At 40.3% G+C, this 22,683-nt stretch overlaps 1 protein-coding gene across 2 annotated transcripts; it reads left to right on the top strand.

Moving 5' to 3' along the window:
- The first annotated feature begins 230 nt into the window (after nt 1-230).
- col1a1a (collagen, type I, alpha 1a) lies at nt 231-19,917 on the top strand. Of its 2 annotated transcripts, none has more exons than XM_053613091.1 (51): nt 231-485; nt 2,115-2,306; nt 3,093-3,118; nt 3,378-3,413; nt 4,097-4,189; nt 4,695-4,769; nt 5,360-5,404; nt 5,725-5,778; nt 6,054-6,107; nt 6,350-6,403; nt 6,515-6,568; nt 6,669-6,722; nt 6,814-6,858; nt 6,980-7,033; nt 7,285-7,329; nt 7,474-7,527; nt 8,048-8,146; nt 8,255-8,299; nt 8,397-8,495; nt 8,636-8,689; nt 8,897-9,004; nt 9,266-9,319; nt 10,005-10,103; nt 10,477-10,530; nt 10,892-10,990; nt 11,117-11,170; nt 11,281-11,334; nt 11,448-11,501; nt 11,599-11,652; nt 12,111-12,155; nt 12,280-12,378; nt 12,526-12,633; nt 13,253-13,360; nt 13,463-13,516; nt 13,724-13,777; nt 14,000-14,107; nt 14,378-14,431; nt 14,540-14,593; nt 14,713-14,874; nt 15,024-15,131; nt 15,363-15,470; nt 15,618-15,671; nt 15,804-15,911; nt 16,356-16,409; nt 16,495-16,602; nt 16,809-16,862; nt 16,957-17,064; nt 17,158-17,437; nt 17,692-17,882; nt 17,980-18,222; nt 18,537-19,917. In XM_053613091.1, the coding sequence occupies exons 1-51, from the start codon at nt 404-406 to the stop codon at nt 18,681-18,683; spliced, it is 4,353 nt and encodes a 1,450-aa protein (XP_053469066.1). In that variant the 5' UTR covers nt 231-403; the 3' UTR covers nt 18,684-19,917. The 2 variants fall into 2 exon arrangements, with proteins under 2 accessions (XP_053469066.1, XP_053469073.1); XM_053613098.1 differs by having other exon boundaries at nt 3,096-3,118.
- The last annotated feature ends 2,766 nt before the right edge of the window (nt 19,918-22,683 follow it).

The raw sequence follows: 22,683 nt of genomic DNA on the forward strand, positions 1-22,683 counted from the left end.
CATGCCACTTTGTCCAACTGAATCGAGAAGAGGGGTTTTTTTGGTTTGTTTTTTTTTTTGCTGGCTTAACTCTCACCTTTTCTTTAAAAGATCAAGTTTCTTCAGATGTTAAGGCTAAAGAGGGGGGGAACGTTTTTAAGACAACCCCTTAGTCTGCTGAAGGAGGGACTTTATCCCCCGTTAAATGGGAACATGCCCGAGTTATCTGGTGTGGCCGGCACCTCCCCAAAACTTTGGAGTATAAAAGCGTGGGCAAAAAGTTTGCTTGGGCAGTAGGGAGTTTCTGCTGGGGTCCGCACTGGAATCAGAGGAGACCGGACCCTACTGTATATGACTGGAGTCTAACGGGAGAAAAAACAGAACTTCCCTCGCCTCAAAGAGTCTACATGTCTAATATTTAGACATGTTCAGCTTTGTGGATATCCGGCTGGCGCTGTTGCTCAGCGCAACAGTGCTTTTAGCAAGGGGACAAGGAGAGGACGACCGTGAGTATAACTCTTTCTTTGGTGTTTGTTTTGTTTTCTTGCTGTACCCTGTTATATCTGAGGAAAAGCGATGCTATATAACAGGGATGCAGAACGCAGAGGCCCCAGAGTGAAAGTGCCTCCCCTGGACTTGCAGAGTTGTTCTCTTTGGTGTTTTCCTCTTTCTCGTGGTTGTGAATAGAAATGTGATAGAAGTGAAGAAAAAGCTCTGGGTTTCAGGTGCACTAGCCCCCATTTACCTTTTTTTGCGCGCTTGCGAGCTCGAGTCTGTGGAGGCAAGTTGGTGCAGGTTTGGAGACGCGTCCCTCCACCCACCCATGCGCTTTCTACACCCTGCAGCTACAGCTCTTAACATCTGTCTTAACATCTGCACATTAACATCACCTTCAAAATTGGTCAGGCAGGAGTAAATCACTGGACCTGACACTCTCTTCAGATATGCTTTGTGTGTGTGTGTGTGTGTGTAAATACTGCTAATTTACAACGCAGCAAGCTTGGGATAAGAAATAAGATTGGGAAGATTGGGAATAGATGAGTTACAGGAATATAAGCATCTAAATTTAAGCGAATTCCACTGAAGGTATGTCTTGAGAAGGAGTTATATAAACCACTTCAAGCGCGTTTTTTTTCTCTTGGAAAAAGTGATGATCTCATGTTTGGATCAGTGAGGGGATGGAGTGGATCACGTAGGCTAGCATAAAGCTGAATAAACGCATTAGAACACAAATATGTGTCTTTGCTCGGACTAGAAGTAGAAATGCTGGCGAGTGATTAAAGAAAACTATTTTAAATGAGGATTTTAACCGAATTGTTAATTCGGTTAGTTGCTGAGATCTTTGTCGCTGTTAAGTGATCGGAGCTCTTTTCCCATAATCCAACGGCGCCTCCACGTGGCTGTGTTTGGAATTGAATTTTTTGGCAATTGTTTCCGAAACCCCACCTTTTTCACCCCTCCCCCCTTTTTTTGTGTGATAATGTAAAACATATGTTGACTCTGCAGACTTTCCACAAAGGGAAAAACGCAAGTCGTTGCCAAGCCAACAGTTTTCAATTATTTTCTGATAGACACTCAACAGCAGAAGACGTGGAAGTTTTCTCTGAGCTTTTTTTTCCTACAGGGTATATATTTTTACACGGTATTGCGCCACCTAGTGTCACAAATTGATTTATCCAGCATTTCAGGCTTACAGTACATACATATATACGTACTGTATATATATATATATATATATATATATATATATATATATATATATATATATATATATATATACACAAGTATTTCTAAAATTTATTTAGAGCTAACCATCACCATCAGTTCCTTGAACTTCCACGGTGGCATGATACTAAAAGCAGATTTTTAATATTTGAAAACTACTTTTAAAAGGATTTAACTACTTTTCAGCCCAAAGCCTGGGCGTACTTGGAAAATAAGAGCGTGAAAACACAACTTCAAATCATCCTCATCATTGTGTAAACTTAAACAATTCAAATGCTTGCTTTCTTACAACTAATGAGATCCTGGCCTACCAATATAATAATAATAATTATTATTATTATTATTATGCACAATATATAGAGTGGTTTAGTAGCTACAGTATTGACATACTCTCTCTTCTTTCGCTTAAGGCACAGCTGGCAGCTGCACGCTAGACGGTCAGGTCTACAATGATCGTGATGTGTGGAAACCAGAGCCATGCCAGATTTGTGTGTGTGACAGCGGAACGGTCATGTGCGACGAGGTGATCTGCGAGGACACAAGTGACTGCGCCAACCCAGTGATTCCCCCTGATGAGTGCTGTCCTGTCTGCCCTGATGACGGTACGCTGGCCTGCTTCTGTGTTTTAAATGGCACCTTACCATACTCATTCGTCAATACACCAGACATCTCTAAGCTTGTAGAGAACGGAACTCATGCAATTCATGTGAATGAACTCATGCTCATCATTCTGTAACAGTCACCAAAGCTGTGCCCATTTCACTATATAGATGACTATATGTATTCATGTGACACATTACTGGTATTCTGAACTCACTAGAGCACATCATTAGGATCTTATTGCATTTTGTGTTGCACTGTAATATTTCATGAATATGCTGCATATTCTACACCAAGCTAGATTACAAAATGGCAGAAACGCAAAATATTGCACTATATATGAAATGGGGTGTGGTTTCATAGATGGTAGCCACCGTCTTTCTTTGACTTTGGAAAATTTACTTTTGGCAAAGCACAACTGACTCTTTTTAATAGTTTAATAATCAAGGGCCTTATTATGTTCGCTTTAGAGAAAAACATACTGCAAATTATCAACAAATTCCTCTGGATTTCAGAAAGAATTCCCTTTTCTAGATAAAATATTATTGCTCTTGTTATACCAGAGCTTGTGCACTTCAACCAGAAGGCCAAATTATGCATTTATCCCAAGAACTTGGCCCTCTTAGTAAATCTGGGAGGATGATACAGGGTCACAGTCATGTTATTAGTTGTCAAAGGGCAATGGGCTTACCATGGCTAAAACATCTCTTACTTGGTTTAGAAAGACATTATTTATTATCTTATTTTTATTAATTTATTTTTGACATTTTTACTTTCCTTCCATTTAGCAGAATACAAAGAACCCAGAGTTGAGGTAATTCCTGTTTTATCATAACTATCAAAAAATAATGTTATCTATTATCTATTTTATCTGTGTTTTATTTATTTATTTACTTGTTTGTTTGTTTATTTGTCTAGTGTACTGCAATATATACATCTCTAGTTCAATTTGCAGTCATACCATTAATCATGTGAAATGCTGCAAACTCTTTATATAACATCAAATTAATTCATCATATTGTGGGGAAAACCACAAGTAACTAATTTTATATTTTTTCTTTGCTGTTTATTAGGGACCCAGGGGTGAGCCTGGTGAGAAGGGTGACAGGGTAGGTTTCTTTTCCTTTTTTATCTTACCATGACTAATGTTACTCAGGTTTATTGTTTTCACGCTTTGCCTGGTGTTAGGATGTTTATGAAGATAAAGCATTTTATACACACAGTATGTGATTTATCAGAACATTGGCATCAATAACTGTTATATAATAGTAACTGTAATATAAAATAAAATAGAAAAATCCCCAGTGCTGAATTAATACTTAGTAAATACAGTATTATTTACACTATACAATGCTTACAGTGTTCATTTGTGTCTAGCTGGATTTATATTCACTGTCAGTGTTATACCAAGTTATATCTCACAATTTTATTCTTCAACACATTGGTTAGTTGTTTTCATACAATTTTAGATATACATGTGAAAAATATGCACCCTAGAGGCTTTTTTTTTTTTTTTACACAGATGGAATAGAGATCTATGGACTTTCATCCTGCATATTTATTTGCACTGAAGGAATAATTACTAGTGTGCTGACTGTAAACAGGCAGCAGATCAGTGGCTGAATGCCATTCCTCTACAATTAGATGTTTTCCATATGCAATAAAACAGATGTTAATAGATACAAATACATAATATTTTATATAGTATGTAAGCATAATTATAGGCCAGAGCCTTTTCTTACCCAAAGCCTCCATTTCTCATACACCCTCTCATTTTCTCCTCTGTTATCAGGGTCCTGCTGGTCCTCCCGGCAATGATGGAATTCCTGGACAGCCTGGACTTCCTGGACCTCCAGGCCCCCCTGGACCCCCTGGCCTTGGCGGAGTAAGTAGACACCTGGAGATGAAAAATACCACACAGACCACACAGGAAGGGAAGTAGATTGTCATGCCATTAGTTACTGCTGATCAATTGGATTGATTTGTGATCCAAAGTGAGTCCCAGGTCAAAGCATGAGAAATCTAAGAGAACTACACAGGTTACAGTGCAAGTATATTTCAGCACTATGGGAATGGACAGCACCCTGTTGGTGGACCAGAAATTTGCAGTATTTCTCCATGAAGGCTATGAAAACTGACCAAATCAATACTAAACTCTTGGCTATACTGTCTTTACTTATTTGCACCCTTTATATGCATCTCGGTACTCATGCATTTCACCTTTGTGGTGCTTTTCTTCCTTTGCTCTTGGAGCATCGATAGCCATTAGTACATTCATTAAGACAAATTGGGTTTTGATACTTAAGAACATTGTTCAACTGTTCTTTATAATACAAAAATGGCTCTGTGTAATCACTCACCTCTAACCCGACTTTTTGTATTTTCCACAGAACTTTTCTCCTCAGCTGTCTGGAGGTTATGATGAGAAATCTGGTGGTGCTGCCTTGGCTGTTCCTGGCCCAATGGTAAGGATAGACATGTGTGCACCAAAACAGCCAAAAAAAAAGATGCCAAGTCCATACATTACCACTTTATAAATTTTATATATTCATATAGTCATAATTTAAATCCTATGGGCATGACACTATAGAAAATTATGTCTCCCACTTCTAACACACCAAATTTACCCAAATGCTGAGCCTAAGCTGACTGGAGTTTACACTCCTGGTCCACAACTATACAATTTACAATCATCACCACTTCCAATAAATCTGACGGAAAGGGCTTGATCATTAGACAATCAGTTGCATACCAGTGTTGACAGGCATCTATTTTTATTTCCTGGTCTTGCAAGGAAACATTTTCACTATTTATTAGTTAAACTACATCATTTACACATGCAGCAAGATTTTCTCATATTCCTACATTACATTTATACCCTGAATTAACAGATTTAGAACTCCACAAAATACTACTGCAGTTTTGTTACAAATGATTTGACATGACATAATATGATATGAATGCTATTATAAACAAATGTTGTATGATGCATAGATGGATGACAATAACAGTGTGACTGCAACATTTCAATGCTCCTCTTCTTTGTGTCCTTCAGGGACCCATGGGCCCTCGTGGTCCCCCTGGACCTCCTGGACTTTCTGTAAGCATTGTTTTTCTTGACTATGTATATTTTTTTAAGAAGAAACATGCTGTTTCTTATAGTATTTTACTGAGTGCAACTCTAATCTTGTATGAGATATATTAGATGCTGGTGTTGACCAGTAAATTGTAGCATCTTCATACTAATATCTCTTATACTCACTGTGAATCATTATAGTGAAAATGGAAGGTAGTTAAATTTAGCTAGTAGTAACTAAGCTGACCTGAACTGATTTAGAGCTGTTTTCATTGATCCACAGTCTCCCTTGAGTTTAAAGATATGATTCTCAATTTTAATTTGTGCTTTGTTTCCGACTATAGGGACCTCAAGGTTTTACTGGCCCTCCTGGTGAGCCTGGTGAGGCTGGTTCTTCTGTAAGTATCTGTATATATATCATCGATAACCACTTAGAAATAAACATAACCTCACCCTCACATTAATATCAAAAGATTACCAGTGTAAATGAGTGTTGGTCCAAGAATCTCTTGGTACCACTACACTCACGTAATGCATGATGATTTGGCAATGCTGTCTTAATTCATGTGACTTCATTTTGGTCAACAGTTTTTCTGTTTGCTTTTATGATTTTTCACTTTCTCATGTACATACAGACATTTCTAACCTGGTTTGTCCTGCTTGTCTTCTGCAGGGTCCAATGGGTCCCCGTGGTCCAGCTGGTCCTCCTGGAAAGAATGGAGAAGATGTGAGTAGCTCAGTCCATCTCAACACAGCATTGTCCAAGGACACATTATTTCAAATTTACATTTCCAACTACTTGCTACTGAATATTCATAATATTATGAATATGTGCACATCTAGTATGCTCAGTGTATCTGTAATAGAGAGCTAGTATGACTCAAAGCATGTATACATGGATATCAGTCTTGGTCAGTTTCAAATTTGTCTTCTCCAGCCATTTTGATTCACTGTTCCTGTCTCCTGTAGGGTGAGTCTGGCAAGCCTGGTCGCCCTGGTGAGCGTGGTCCTCCTGGCGCACAGGTTAGTATCTCTAGCATTTAGCGTTAGTCTTGTTAACAATGCTTTTGTCCTTGACACTTTTGTCCTTATTTTGTCTGATCTCACCAATTTCTTGTCTGCTCTCTTATACAGGGTGCCCGTGGATTCCCTGGAACTCCCGGACTTCCTGGTATCAAGGGACACAGAGTGAGTGTTCAAGCTAGCCAACAGGCACTGTCTTCAGCTTGTTGGATCTCAGCAGCACTCAACGTATCATGAATCTTTCTTGTCATCTTTTCACTCTTAGGGTTTCAGTGGTCTAGATGGGTCTAAGGGAGACTCTGGCCCTGCTGGACCTAAGGTTGGTGCCACAATGTAAATTCTCATCATAATTGCTTTAGAAACTGCATTGCTCTGTGCAGTCCTTTAAAACATCCTGATTTGCCCCACAGGGAGAGCCTGGTGCAGCTGGAGAGAATGGAACCCCTGGCGCTATGGTAGGTGTCACCAATACCTACCATCATATTCACGATCTAGTTAATAAAGGAAGGACTTTCATATATTGTGGTTGTGCTCCATCCTGACTTCCTCCCTTTATCTAACTTTTTTTTTACACAGGGTCCTCGTGGTCTTCCTGGTGAGAGAGGCCGTTCTGGTCCTCCTGGAGCTGCTGTAAGTAATTTCACCCATGGACCTGAAGACTGAATCTCACATAACTGAAAATATTCATTTGTTTAGGCCAGGCCTATGCACCTAATTCCATAAAATCCATAACAATTCAGACTAACTTAAAAATGGTCTGCTTTAGCATTGAATAAGATGTCGGACCTGGAATGAGTATATTCTTCTTCTTGATTTTTTCTTAATGCAGCGCTGACACATTGAAATATTTTGTATTTCTAATACATCTGATGTTTCCACAGGGTGCTCGTGGTAACGATGGTGCTGCTGGAGCTGCTGGTCCTCCTGTGAGTAGCCAGCTTTTTAACCCACATTATGTATTTGTTCTGTCTGTTAGTACTTTCAGTTTTTACTTCATTTTAAAGATTACACAATGAGTGCTAGATCAAATCAAATTTGAGGACTGACATCATTTTTATCATTTATTCTAGGGCCCAACTGGCCCTGCTGGTCCTCCTGGATTCCCCGGTGGCCCTGGAGCTAAAGTAAGTGATTTCTATCAGCAATACATTAAGCTAAAGTCTGTAGAGCAAACATTGTGTTCTAGCAATTAATCATTTACTTGATTGATCGCATATTTCTCTATTCAGAATTTTTTATGGCACGCTGAAATTAGTTATACCAGGGGTGTATTTGCTTGGTTAAAATAAACAGACAATATGAAAGCTTCATCAGCTATAAATCTACATAGAAAAACCTCATTAAAAGAGAGGTTATTCTGGGTTACTGTGTTAATAGGGTAAATAGTGGTAATGGGTTAATGGGACATTCAGAAAAGTATGTCCTGTTGCTACTTTCTACATCTCAGAGAGCAGTTTCTGTAGAGTAATATTCATTCCTTTCAATCATTGTGAGAATCTGCTATGGATCTCACCACACAGCAACAGGTATTCACAACAAATTGGGCTTTGGTATTAGGATTTGATCATTATAGGCCTATTCCTTTCTTGTGAAAATGACTTCCTGATAGGCATGCGCTTAACTGGTCTCCTGTGTACCTTTCAGGGAGAAGTTGGTCCTCAGGGAGCTCGTGGAGGTGAGGGACCCCAGGGTGCTCGTGGTGAGCCTGGTAGCCCTGGCCCTGCTGGTGCTGCTGGACCTGCTGTGAGTGGATCTTCTTAACTTGATTTTTGTTGCAAATTATTCATTGCAAGCTGGAGCATTAGGTAGATTCCACTTTGATTCCACCATTTTGGTTTTCTTCTACTCTAGGGCAACAATGGTGCTGATGGTGCTCCTGGTGCTAAGGGCGCCCCTGTAAGTATGATGTGTTTTAAAAAATCTGCAGTTAGATTCATTTGAATTTCTCTTAACCAACACATACATTGCACTGACTCTCTGCTGCAATCTACAGGGTGCCGCTGGTATTGCTGGTGCTCCTGGCTTCCCTGGACCCCGTGGTCCTCCTGGACCTGCTGGAACTCCTGGTGCTGTTGGTCCCAAAGGTAACACTGTAAGTATATATTTGTTATCAACTTATCAAATATTATTTTTATAATTATACCATTTTTTTCTAAATACAATATTAAAGAACTAGCAAACAACTGGGCAGTCATTTGTTCCAACATTAACATTTTCTTTCTTGTGTTACAGGGTGAGGTTGGTGCTCATGGTGCCAAGGGAGATGCTGGTGCCAAGGGAGAACCTGTAAGTGCATCATCTCAACTGCCTTATGTCACAATCCTAATTAGAACTGTGTTCAAATCTGTTTTGCAAAGCCAAAGTTCAATCAGTATTTAGTTAGCATTGCATTTAGGCTAAACAGGTTAGCATGAGTTAACATTCATTCACAGGACCCGACACTGATTCATTGGCTACTTTGTCTGACTCTCACTCTTCCATGTAACTACTTAGGGTATACCCGGAGTTCAAGGTCCCCCTGGATCCGCTGGTGAGGAGGGCAAGAGAGGAGCCCGTGGTGAGCCTGGTCCTGCTGGTGGCCGTGGACCCCCTGGAGAGCGTGTATGTTTCCCACTTGTCTCATCATATGTTCTCCTATGTGCTCTAAAACATGTTTCCATATTTACATATCAGTTTCCTTCATTAGGAAATAAAGATGTTGAAAAAGCTTTATCGGTTATTATTCTGTATAGAGAGACAGTAACCAAAAGGTCACTGTCAATTTCCCAGCATTTCCTTGTTTAGTTCAGATTATTTATGCATGCAGCAAATATAATATACAACAGTGCATTAATCTTGATCTACCTATTCTTCCTTGTACAGGGTGCTCCTGGTGGTCGTGGTTTCCCTGGTGCTGATGGAGCTGCAGGCCCCAAAGTAAGTCTAAAAAATCACTTACTGGAATACAGCTGGACAATTTAGATGATTATTTTCAGTGTATTGTTCTGTGCAAAAAAAAAACCACTCCAAATAAGGATGTGACAGTGAGGAAATTTTCCCAACGGTTAATCGACATGTGACAACACTGGTAATACCGGTATCACCAGGGGGGGGCTTTGGGGGGGTTGGTGTTTTCCCCCCTTGCTTATGAATGCCCATGCGGCGGTGCGTATTTCACTTTCGCTTTTGAATTAGTGGCAGTTCGGGGGCAGCAATTGCTTGAATGCTGGGTTCATTATTATACTTAATGAAAAACACAGCAGCTACAAAACAGTACAATGACAAACTCACTCATATTAAATATAGAACTTTTGAAACCAAATCTTCCGCCATCGTCTTGTTAGTCAGCTCGCTTCAATCTCGTCACATGATGAATGAAGTGTTACTCCTGCTGATCTGTGCTGCGACTCTCACTAATTCACTCATGCTGAATTGAACATCCGTTATCTAACTGAACTAAATGATTTTTATTACTATAAAAATCCAAAACCACAGTAATTGGTGTGCGGCCCCAACACCGGGAACACCGTCTATTGCAGCAAGCCTAATTCCAAACATAATTGAGCTCATCAGCCACTTGTCAATCATGCTAATTCCCGTCATGTACTTCTTTTTACTATAGGGTTCCCCTGGTGAGCGTGGAGGCCCTGGCATTGTTGGACCTAAGGGTGCCGCTGGTGAGCCTGGCCGCAACGGTGAGCCTGGCATGCCTGGATCAAAGGTAGGAACTAGTTTCTTGCATTTTTCTTATATCCAAAAACTATAAGGGTTAGAATGGATACTACCATGGTGATTTTAGGTGGTACATCCAGGATGGATGCTGGAAAAATGTTTCCCCACAGAAAGCTCTCCCATTTAGTAGCAGTCATTACAGATTTTTTTTTTTTGCCTAGCTAAAGTTGTTGCTAGCTCAGGTACTCCAAATTGAAGTTCGAAAATCTCTGATAACTGATGGTATAAATTGATAAATTGCGGTCATATAAAAACAGAGTCCATTCTATTCATTCTAAGTAATCTTTTATTTAGTCAAGTTAAAATCTCTTGCTTTAGAATACAACATTCCTGACCTTTGTTCTCCTCGCTCTACATTGTAGGGTATGACTGGTAGCCCTGGCAGCCCTGGACCTGATGGAAAGATGGGACCTGCTGTAAGTAACCACTACTCCATGTTTCATACATAATAGCCACAATATTTATGCACTCCAATTATAATACTCCAATTGTAGCTACTCTACCCACAATTTAACTGGGTTTTAATTCAGATTTCCTTAACCATAAAAATAGCAATATTTCCTGAAATAGCTAAATGTAGCTTTCGCTGTATTTGAATAATAGTATTGAATAAAAGTATGCCATTTTGTCACATTACAAGAATGTTCAACCTGATGGATGATATAGCAAGGGTAGGCTGTTACTTTCTAGTTAACAGAGTGCTAGATGCCATGAAATACATATATCCACATACATATACACATATATCTCTTAATTTATCTACTTTGTTTCTGGCAGGGTCCTTCTGGACAAGATGGCCGTCCTGGACCCCCAGGCCCTGTTGGAGCCAGAGGTCAGCCTGGTGTTATGGGATTCCCTGGACCCAAGGGTGCTGCCGTACGTATTTTATCATTTCACCCAATCTCCTAAATTGGATTCAGTATTAAAGCTTATACTGAATATTCAGTATTAAAGCTTATACTTATACTGTATAATTTGGTAATATTTTTCTACTGTCTGCAGGGTGAGGCTGGCAAACCTGGTGAGAGAGGTGTGATGGGTGCCATTGGTGCCCCTGTAAGTGTCAACGTCTATTCTTTGCAACACAATAAAATGTTCCAAAAATTAGTAATTTGAGGGTAGTTTTTTCACTCTTTCATCATATGCATTTGTGTATGTATATGTAGGGTGCTGCCGGTAAGGATGGTGATGTTGGTGCTCCTGGTGCCCCTGGCCCTGCTGTGAGTATCTTTTCATATACCCGTATATCTCAACTAGCGTCTTCTCTCAATTTCTAGATAACCTTCCTCTGGTCTAATTACATTTCAAAAAGCTTTTTTGCTTTTGTTTGTAGGGACCCGCTGGTGAGAGAGGTGAGCAGGGACCTGCTGGTTCACCTGGATTCCAGGTGAGTGCCTACTTCCCTTGACAGAACACAAAGTCTTCTCTTGTACAGTGATTCTGACAATTTGTGTATTCATTGATTTTATTTCTCTCCGTAACAGGGTCTGCCCGGACCTCAGGGTGCTACTGGTGAACCTGGAAAGCACGGTGAGCAGGTAAGACGCTCATTTACATTTACAGCATTTGCCAGATACCCTTATTCAGAGTGTCTTAGAAATGTGATTTGTAGTCTCCATCAAAAAACATATCCTCATCTTAATAGTCCAGGGTCTAACTATACCATTAATCTAAAACCTTGTTAGACAGGAATTAGTACAGTGAGTTATTATAGCAACTAAACAGAAGATGTTGAGTGATTTTACACTGACCCATGTAAAGGCTTGTTTTTAAAATCTGTCAAATACGAAATTACTGCTTCTTTTAAATTTCTAGTAAGGATATGCAGCCTGCATGTGCAGTCCTACTGTTCTATCATTAACAGAACTGAATTGACTATGATTCCCAAGCTTAAAATAAATCAACCAAAATTACAACTAGCATTGGAGTATTGGAAATTATTAGTACGATTTCAAAATTGATTGTTGTGATGCAAGTATAAACCTCTTTGTTACAGGGATTGCCTGGTGAAGTTGGTGCCCCCGGACCTTCCGGATCTAGAGTAAGTATCCATTGCTATAGAAGTTATGGGATTTTATTTAACAAATCAGCAGACCAGACCTAATGACACTCTAAATTTCAGTCCTCAGAATGATAGTCATTCTCCTTCTCCTCTCTTTGCTCAGGGTGATAGAGGATTCCCTGGTGAGCGTGGAGCCCCTGGTATTGCTGGTCCTGCTGGCCCACGTGGTTCTCCTGGTTCAGCTGGTAACGATGGTGCCAAGGTCAGAGCTACATGTCCACCTTGATCAAAGAAATGTGATCTCTAGTTAAGGATTTAGCACTGCAATAAGCTGGGCTGATACAGAGTAATTTTCCTTAAGCTAATTACTAGTCTTGACTATTTTCTTTGCGTATTTCTCTTTCTTTAGGGAGAGCCTGGTGCTGCCGGTGCCCCTGGTGCTCAGGGTGCTCCTGGACTTCAGGGTATGCCTGGTGAGCGTGGTGCTTCTGGTCTGCCAGGTCTCAAGGGAGACAGAGTAAGTGCCAAAATATATCTCCAGAGATTATCATTTGGACGGGATTTATTTCATTCCAATGACAAAAATTGGATTACATTAAATTTCTTCAAGTAATGTTCTAACAAGTAGGAAGGTGACTATTATTATTATTATTTCCACCGTGTACTATATCACATTCTTGTTGCACTCATATTGGAGTGGATTGAAACTTCATTAGGCATGGATGTGATTCCAACCAGTTCCAATGAGCCTGAATTCGGCAAGAAAACATATGGTAAAGAACCAAAATAAAGAAATCAAAGTCATGATCCCCCAAGAAGGCAAGAATATTACATCTGACAGAGTGAAAATAGATATGTCAAGAAGGTATGGACAAAAATTGGCCAAGCAATCTGGCAGCATTATGACAGACATGTCCAGAAGAATGGGAACATACTACTAAGTATAGAATATTACTTCCTTGCACAATTGATGGACGGCAGTACGTCTACACAGCAAAATTGTTAAAGGTGTGATTCAGTAGATTGTATAATACGTTTGCCTGCTCTTTAAACTTTTATGTCTATACATAATCACGTATAGTGTTACATCAGGCCACATCAGGCCAACCCTGATGTCGTATTGACTTTCTACATAGGGTGATCAAGGTGCTAAGGGTGCTGATGGTGCCCCTGGTAAGGATGGCATCCGTGGTTTGACTGGACCTATTGGACCTCATGGACCAGCTGGCCCTCAGGGTGACAAGGTTAGTCTCTTCAGTGTTTCTATAACTTGATATCCATTACTGCTCACAACCAAATATCCTGACATTGTTGAGGCTAATTTAATTTGTTCTATCTTTATCAAGGGAGAGCCTGGTGCTGCTGGACCTGTTGGACCTACTGGTGCCCGTGGACCCCCTGTAAGTACTTTTTTCTTCTCTGGACACCAGATGCAATATCAATTCCTCTCAAGGAATACAAACATGGTTTATTTTGATAAAATGGCCACTGATCATTATTTATGCCATATAAAGACTTTCCAAATCATGACATGTTTATTGCTAGTGTTTATTGTTAGTATTTACCTATTACCTTAGTTCCCATGAGTGACTAGTGTCCACTTCTAGGGAGAGCGTGGTGAGAATGGTGCGCCTGGACCTGCCGGATTTGCTGGACCACCTGTGAGTATCAATATAAATTCCAAATCAGCCAGATTCATACCTGATGGGAATTTAGCTTAAAATGCAACCTTAAAAAATGATTCAATTATACTGTATCTATAAAATCAATTTCAGATTAATCATGTTGAGCTCCAAGACTCAAATCACTATTAATGTGTGTGCTTATGGACTTAGTTGGTTTTTGAACAGGTTGCAGTAAAGATGTCTACGTTTCTCACATAGGGTACTGATGGTCAGCCTGGTGCTAAGGGAGAGGCTGGAGACACTGGTGCCAAGGGAGATGCTGGTGCTCCTGGACCTGCTGGAGCAACAGGTGCACCTGGACCTCAGGTACAGGCAACATCCAGAGCTCTCTTTCAACTTTATTTAATTTTCTATTCAACTTTTGTAGAAACCGATGAACTGCTGAAATGTTTAGCCAAAATATACAAACGTATAAGATATCAAATACTTAGTAAATATGAGTGTTACAATTCATTTGTCCCTTGAATACTTTAGCCATATACTTTCTGTTGTTTGATAACCTTATAAAGGTATCATTATAAAAATTTAAGCTGAGTATATTTACAATACAGCATAAACACCATTGTTCCCTTACAGGGCCCTGTTGGTTCTACTGGTCCTAAAGGTGCCCGTGGTCCTGCTGGTCCTCCTGTAAGTATCACTTTCTTAAATGAAACTAGGCTTCAGTATTTACTTAAACATTTTCTTGAGATCAGGAATTTTTGACTATTCTAATCAATCTCTGTTTCTTTTGTTAAGGGAGCTACTGGTTTCCCTGGTGCTGCTGGAAGACTTGGACCTCCTGGCCCTTCTGTAAGTTCTTTAGTATAGCTACAAGGCAACATTCTTTAAACTGTTCTCCAATGTCACTTCAGTATAACTTCTTGTCTACACATTTAGCTGCTGTTTCATCCTTTCCATTTCCTTTCCAGGGTAATGCTGGACCACCTGGACCTCCCGGAGCCCCTGGAAAGGAAGGTGCAAAGGGTCTTCGTGGTGAGACTGGATCTCCTGGTCGCACTGGTGAGATTGGTGCTTCTGGTCCTCCTGGTGCACCTGGTGAGAAAGGAACTCCTGGAGCTGAGGGTCCCCCTGTACGTTTCTCTTACTGTGTCTAAAAATAACCTCAGTCTTATAAGCCAGAAAAGGACAATTTTTTTATTAATTCAAAAATACTTAGTCATGGCCTGAACACAGACATTGTCAGGTACCAGACATCTTCAGCATTGGCTTTTCTTAACAGGGACCTCCTGGTATACCTGGACCTCATGGTCTTGCTGGACAGCGCGGTATTGTTGGTTTCCCTGGACAGAAAGGAGAGCGTGGTTTCCCTGGTCTTCCAGGACCATCGGTGAGTATTCAGAGTGAACATATCTCCAGTCAGTGTCAAAGAACCCAAAGTTAAACACAGACAGGAGGTAACATCAATTTTGCCTAGTTGATCACACTAAAAGAATCCAATGTATCCTATATTGCCCTCTACATGATAAAACAATAATTGGTACTGAGGTTCTTCAGAGTACTCAATATTTTGTGAAATTGCATGGACATCAATCCAGCACTTGCTCTTGTCACCTTCTAGGGAGAGCCTGGTAAGCAGGGACCTGGTGGCCCCTCTGGTGAGCGTGGACCTCCTGGACCCATGGGACCCCCAGGACTGGCTGGACCTCCGGGCGAGCCTGGTCGTGAGGTAGGCACATTTACTTGTGCACCCCTACTTTATGCAGACATAATAAGTGACCTAATACCATCTTGACTTTAGTTAGCAATGTGTGTTGATGTTTGTTGTGGTCTATAGACAGTGCACAATTAATTGCTCAATATATTTCACCATTAGGGAACTCCTGGTAATGAGGGTTCTGCTGGCCGTGATGGTGCTGCTGGTCCCAAGGTAAACTGTGATCATTAATCACTGTATCAGTAAATCAGTCATATTGCCACAAAATAATGAGAACATGGACTTTTCCTGACTGTTTTATTTTTTTTGCTTGTGTTGACCAAGTTCTCTATTTGTATACCACAGGGTGACCGTGGTGAGAGTGGTGCTGCTGGTGCTCCTGGTGCTCCCGGACCTCCAGGAGCTCCTGGACCTGTTGGCCCTGCTGGAAAGACTGGTGATCGTGGAGAGTCTGTGAGTCTTTCTTTCAGAACTAAAGATAATCTAGTCCAGTGGTTTTCAAAGTGTTGGTCGCGGCCCCCTTGGGGACCGCCAGGGGGCGCCCGGGGGGCCTCAACAATTTGGTGTGAAAAATAAATTATCACTCTCAGACAACCACACACACACACACACACACAATCAATTCCTAATGTAATGTAATGTAAAGATGTAAGATGTAATTATTAATAAAAAAAAAAGGGGGGGATATATTCAGAAGTCTGTATTTTAAAAGGGGGGCCTTGGTCAAATGTTAATGCCATTTGGGGGGTCTTGCCCTGGAAAAGTTTGGGAACCCCTGATCTAGTCAACACTGCAACTATTCTTAATAAAAGATACCTAGTGTTTCACTTGAATGAGTGTGCACAGAGAAAGTCTGAATGAGTTCACTCAGCATCATTTCTCTCTTTACTTCATTAGGGTCCTGCCGGTCCCGCTGGTGCTGCTGGCCCTGCTGGCCCCCGTGGCCCTGCTGTAAGTTTGTACTTTAGTCATTCGCTTGTTATGATCCAGTAGAGTAGTTCATAATACCCTAAGGCCAATATATCTCTCTGTGCAGGGACCCGCTGGAGCCCGTGGAGACAAAGGTGAGACTGGTGAGGCTGGAGAAAGGGGCATGAAGGGACATAGAGGATTCACTGGAATGCAGGGACCACCTGGACCTCCCGTGAGTAATGCCCCATTTGCCTGATGAACAATCCACTATTTTAAAATGATATCTTCACCAGTGCATGAAACCACAAATACCAAAATGAACAGGCTCCACACACATTGGTGTTTTATTTTAGTTTAAATATTCACAAAGAGGACAAAAGACTAGGACTGTAATGGGTCCACAAAAGTGATCTAGGAAGATTTGTTCTTTTACTACAGGGACCTTCTGGAGAGTCCGGACCTGCCGGAGCTTCTGGCCCTGCTGGACCTAGAGTGAGTTTTTTTTTTTAGTATTTTACTTTGCAGCGGTAGTAGATTGAAATGTCATACAGATGTTCCCTCATTTTTTGACTATATGTAATAATAGGGACCTGTTGGAGCTGCCGGTTCTTCTGGTAAAGATGGCATGAGTGGACTTCCTGGACCCATTGGACCTCCTGGACCTCGTGGTCGCACTGGTGAAATAGGACCAGCTGTGAGCTGCCCTTCCTTTTTAACTTTATTTTGAAGTTTTTAGCCAGCACACACAAGACAGCCATTTCACACCAGTCTTTTCATCATTCTTTAGGGACCTCCTGGACCTCCCGGACCCCCTGGACCTCCTGGACCATCCGGTGGTGGATTCGACATTGGCTTCATTGCTGCACCCCAGGAGAAAGCTCCTGATCCTTTCCGTCACTACCGTGCTGATGATGCCAATGTGATGCGTGACCGTGACCTGGAGGTTGATACCACCCTTAAGTCCCTGAGCCAGCAGATTGAGAATATCCACAGCCCCGATGGCACCAAGAAGAACCCTGCCCGCACCTGCCGTGACCTGAAGATGTGTCACCCCGACTGGAAGAGCGGTATGCAAGCTCAGAATTCCTTGCAAATTGTGATAGAAATAGGCAATTTTTAACCAACCATTCAATTGCATGTTGGGTCTGTAGAGAGACTCAAGGTGTGTTTCACCTTGGTATAATGGAAACAGGCCACAGTGGAATTCAACCAGAATAGTATAAGTTTAGTAAAAAGAAAAAAAAAAATTAAACTTAATCCGGCTGTTGTTCTGGTATTTAACATGGTATGTGGTTTTGTAACACCTGTTCTATAAAAACAGGTGAGTACTGGATTGACCCTGACCAGGGCTGCAACCAGGATGCCATCAAGGTCTACTGCAACATGGAGAATGGTGAGACCTGTGTCTACCCATCACAGTCTGATGTTCCCAAGAAGAGCTGGTACACAAGCAAGAACATCAAGGAGAAGAAACATGTCTGGTTTGGAGAGGCTATGACTGATGGCTTCCAGGTGAGGGTTCTCTTAATGTATGCATCATTTTAAAAACTATTATACCTAGTAATATGCGGAATGTTCTCAACCTTTTTTGTCTCTCTTCTGTCTTCAGTTCGAGTATGGCAGTGAGGGCTCCAAGCCTGAGGATGTCAACATCCAACTTACCTTCCTGCGCCTTATGTCCACTGAGGCTTCCCAGAACATTACATATCACTGCAAGAACAGCATTGCCTACATGGATCAGGCCACAGGCAACCTTAAGAAGGCTCTGCTTCTGCAGGGCTCCAATGAGATTGAGATCAGAGCAGAAGGCAACAGCCGCTTCACATACAGCGTCACTGAAGATGGCTGCACGGTGAGTCATTTTCCAAGTCTACCCCCACTGTATGTTCATAGTAAATGGTTATTTATAATGTGTTCCAGTATATGTCAGGGCTGTGTTCACACCAACATTGAATTTAAATGCAGTGTAAGTAGTGTGTGTATTCACATGACCGTTAAGGGTCAAGCCTAGTCTTGGAATGAAATGCAAAATTAGTGACAGCATTACTTTGAAAAAACAAACAAACAACCGGTTTAGTCTAAAACCTTAGGCCTATGTTTTGATTGTTGATTTAATTATCACCTCTTACAGTCCAGTACTTATACTTTTGTGTTCATTCCCTGCAGTCGCACACTGGTGCATGGGGCAAGACAGTCATCGACTACAAAACAACGAAAACATCTCGGCTGCCCATTATTGACATCGCTCCTATGGACGTTGGTGCACCCGATCAGGAATTTGGCATTGAAGTTGGCCCAGTCTGCTTCTTGTAAAAAAGAAATCTGGACTTGAAATTGTTTGTGTTGTGTGTGTGTTTTTTCTAGCAGTCATCTCTCTAAAATCTTTTCTATGCATTTAAAAAAAAAAACCCTAGACTTCGATTTGGCTGTCCGAATGGTCCACTTGCTTAGAACTACGCTTCAGAAGACAGTGGTTATGTGTTATCAAGCTTTTTTTGGGACCACTATTTTACCACCACCAACACCGAGGACACTTTAGAAGACTCATTTGTTTCACTGGCCACAAGAAAATAATATATACTTGTAAAGTGTAAAATCCCCCTGGAAAATGGAAAAAAAAAAAAACATCAGAGATACAGGTGACTTTTTTTACCACTGCGGAAGGACAATGAAAAAGAGAAAACAATGCTTTGTACCATGTTCAGGTGTTAAATAAATCTGTAAAATGACATTTAAGTGTCTTTGTGTTCTACCCATCAGAACAAGTGATCAACAGGCACAACCATCATTGTTCGCAGACAGAACAGAATTCATATGAGACAGGGGTTTTGATATCTTATGTCTACCTCAGAAAAGAAACCTATATTCTTACCCAGTGTTGACCAACATTAGGTTAGGATTTTACACAGAAGTATGCTTAAGAAAACAAGAAACAGCAGCAAAAGGTGCTATTTCATGAGGTCCTGCTAGTGGGTTGTGTTAGAGCAGTTTTTAAAGTAATGTATTATTTCACTCTTGCTCACAGGGCCTTTGGTGCTAAAATCATATTCTCTTGCTGTCCAGTTATAACACATGCCTCTCTTGCTAAAGAACTTTGCTTCAATTTCTGTAGCAAAAGCCTTGTTAAGGAAATATAATTAAGCTTTGATGCACATCGTCTTTTCAAGTGTAGAAATAAGCAGGTGGAGTATTTAATTTTTTCCAACAACTTTTTGACACTTTTTGGTTGTTGTCTTGATTTCTTTACAAAACATCCCCATGTTGTCCAGTGATTACTTTCAGTGCTTCCATTCTACCACTTTTGTATCAGGATATGTTGGTTTTCAGTTTTTTTTTTTTGTTTGTTTGTTTGTTTGTTTTTTTTTTTTAACTAGGGATTTTCAAAGCTGGCAAAAGAACTAGGGATCGCCAAAACTAGTGAGAGAAGCATACACACAATAGGGGTTAAAACAAGATGATCTGTACCTATTTTGTATATGTATAATAATTTGAGATGTTTTTAATTATTTTGAGTGCTGAAATAAAGCATGATAAGTGGTCGATCTAATGTTTGTCAGAAGTGGTCTTGACTCATCCCGAAGTGCCCCATGGACTTTAAAGAAGCACAGCTTGCACCTGTTACAGTTGTTTTGACTGGAAAGAAGATTAAAGAAAAATCAAAGAAACAGAATTGTCTTACAGTTGTACCTTATTTTTTTTAACTTTCAAATTTAAAATCTCTCAAATTAAAAGTAAAACCGTTTGTCCTACTCACACAGATGCCCACTCAGTCACTGAATGTAACCAGCAGTGAAGTTTTAATGACTAGCAAAGCCTAATGTTGCTCTGTAGAGGTTTGGTGCATTACCTACTTTCGCTCTGGTCTTCTTCTGCTGCTTTGAAGAAAACCTGATATATAATCCAAACCAAATGGGCTCAACTGATTCTCCGCTGTCAGTCCCATCCGTCTACGGAGTCTCTACGGTACATCCAGGGAGACAATTCTTCACTCTCTGATTATATCTCCACCAAAGAAATAACATCCACTCTGCCGAGTCCTCAGGGTCACTTCACTCCATGCAGGGTCACTTTGTAGACAACTCTCATAATCCACCAGAAGGGAACTCGGCTTCCAGCTTTACCTGTACCTCACAGCCCTGGTACTGAAGTGATCTGTGCACCAATATGTACTGAAGAAATCTTCATGGTGAAAGGAAGCTTGTCTCGCTTGATACAAGGAAGCCATTGTATGGCTAGGTATGTACAGGCTTCCGTAGTGGGGGGTTAGCTGAAATATGAGTCGTTCCCCTGCTTTCATTTCATTTGGTATTCTGTAGTCTCCTGCCATAATATTTCATCTACATTGATATGAATATATTCAGCCTGTAGGACGTTATTCCAGCCATACAGGTGTCCTAATCTCCACAACACACCTAGTTTTGTTAGGACTCTATCTGTTTAATACACTGTGTATCTAGTAGCCTTATGGCCACTGTTTAAGCAGCACACGCAGCACTAGTGCTCCAAAATGGCTCCTTATTTCCAATATAAGTTCAATTACTACCTAAATTACTACCTAGGGTACAATAGAATGGCTTTTACACTCTACATAGTGTCCTAATTATGTGTAATGGAAGGTGTTTGTAAATTAATAAATATTAGTAATGCTTTATCAATCTTTTAGTCAATTTTATAAAATAAAACTGGACCCAGATTAAATGTATTGTATGTCATCTTTTCATCTTTACAAGCAAAATCAGTTAGTTTAAATGGTGTAATGGAATAATAAAGAAATGAGTACTTTGGAGAAGTAGGGAAAATGACCTGTATTTGTAGTTAAATTACAGCATCTCTACTTGTGTACCTAAATTACAACAGTATCTCAGAAGGTTCTAGAAGCCACTGAAATGTTGTCTAAGGATAAAGTGACAATGACAAGAGAACATTCGATCTGAATATATTTAAAAATTTACATTACAACAATATTTAGAACATTGCAACAATATTTTAAAATAAAACAAAATGATATGAAACAAAAATGAAATAATAATGAAAAAAACAGAACAGGTGGCAAATGACCTGGATGTGTAGTTAAATTACAGCACTGTCAGTACGTGCATAGTCAAATTACAGCACTGTCTCTACTTGTGTAGTTACATTAAAGCACTGTCTCTACTTGCGTAGTTAAATTACAGCACTTTCATTACTTGCGTAGTTAAATGACAGCATTGTCTCTTCTTGCGTAGTTAAATTACAGCACTGTCTCTTCTTAAGTAGTTAAATTACACCACTTTCATTACTTGCGTAGTTAAATTACAGCACTATCACTACTTGCGTAGTTAAATTACAGCACTATCACTACTTGCATAGTTAAATTACAGCACTATCACTACTTGCATAGTTAAATTACAGCACTTTCGTTACTTGCGTAGTTAAATTACAGCACTATCACTACTTGCGTAGTTAAATTACAGCACTATCGCTACTTGCGTAGTTAAATTACAGCACTTTCGTTACTTGCGTAGTTAAATTACAGCACTTTCGTTACTTGCGTAGTTAAATTACAGCACTATCACTACTTGCGTAGTTAAATTACAGCACTGTCATTACTTGCATAGTTAAATTACAGCACTGTCACTACTTGCGTAGTTAAATTACAGCACTGTCAGTACATGCGTAGTTAAATTACAGCACTATCACTACTTGCATAGTTACATTACAGCACTGTCACCACTTGCGTAGTTAAATTACAGCACTGTCAGTACATGCGTAGTTAAATTACAGCACTATCACTACTTGCATAGTTACATTACAGCACTGTCACCACTTGCGTAGTTAAATTACAGCACTGTCAGTACATGCGTAGTTAAATTACAGCACTATCACTACTTGCGTAGTTAAATTAGAGCACTATCGCTACTTGCGTAGTTAAATTACAGCACTGTCAGTACATGCGTAGTTAAATTACAGCACTATCACTACTTGCGTAGTTAAATTAGAGCACTATCGCTACTTGCGTAGTTAAATTACAGCACTGTCTCTACTTGCGTAGTTAAATTACAGCACTGTCACCACTTGCCTAGTTAAATTACAGCACTATCACCACTTGCGTAGTTAAATTACAGCACTATCACTACTTGCATAGTTAAATTACAGCACTGTCACTACTTGCCTAGTTAAATTACAGCACTATCACTACTTGTGTAGTTAAATTACAGCACTGTCACTACTTTCGTAGTTAAATTACAGCACTATCACTACTTGTGTAGTTAAATTACAGCACTTTCACTACTTGTACAGTTAAACTACAGCACTGTCACTACTTCCGTAGTTA

This window comes from Ictalurus furcatus, chromosome 2, assembly GCF_023375685.1.
Source record: "Ictalurus furcatus strain D&B chromosome 2, Billie_1.0, whole genome shotgun sequence".
Taxonomy (NCBI): domain Eukaryota; kingdom Metazoa; phylum Chordata; class Actinopteri; order Siluriformes; family Ictaluridae; genus Ictalurus; species Ictalurus furcatus.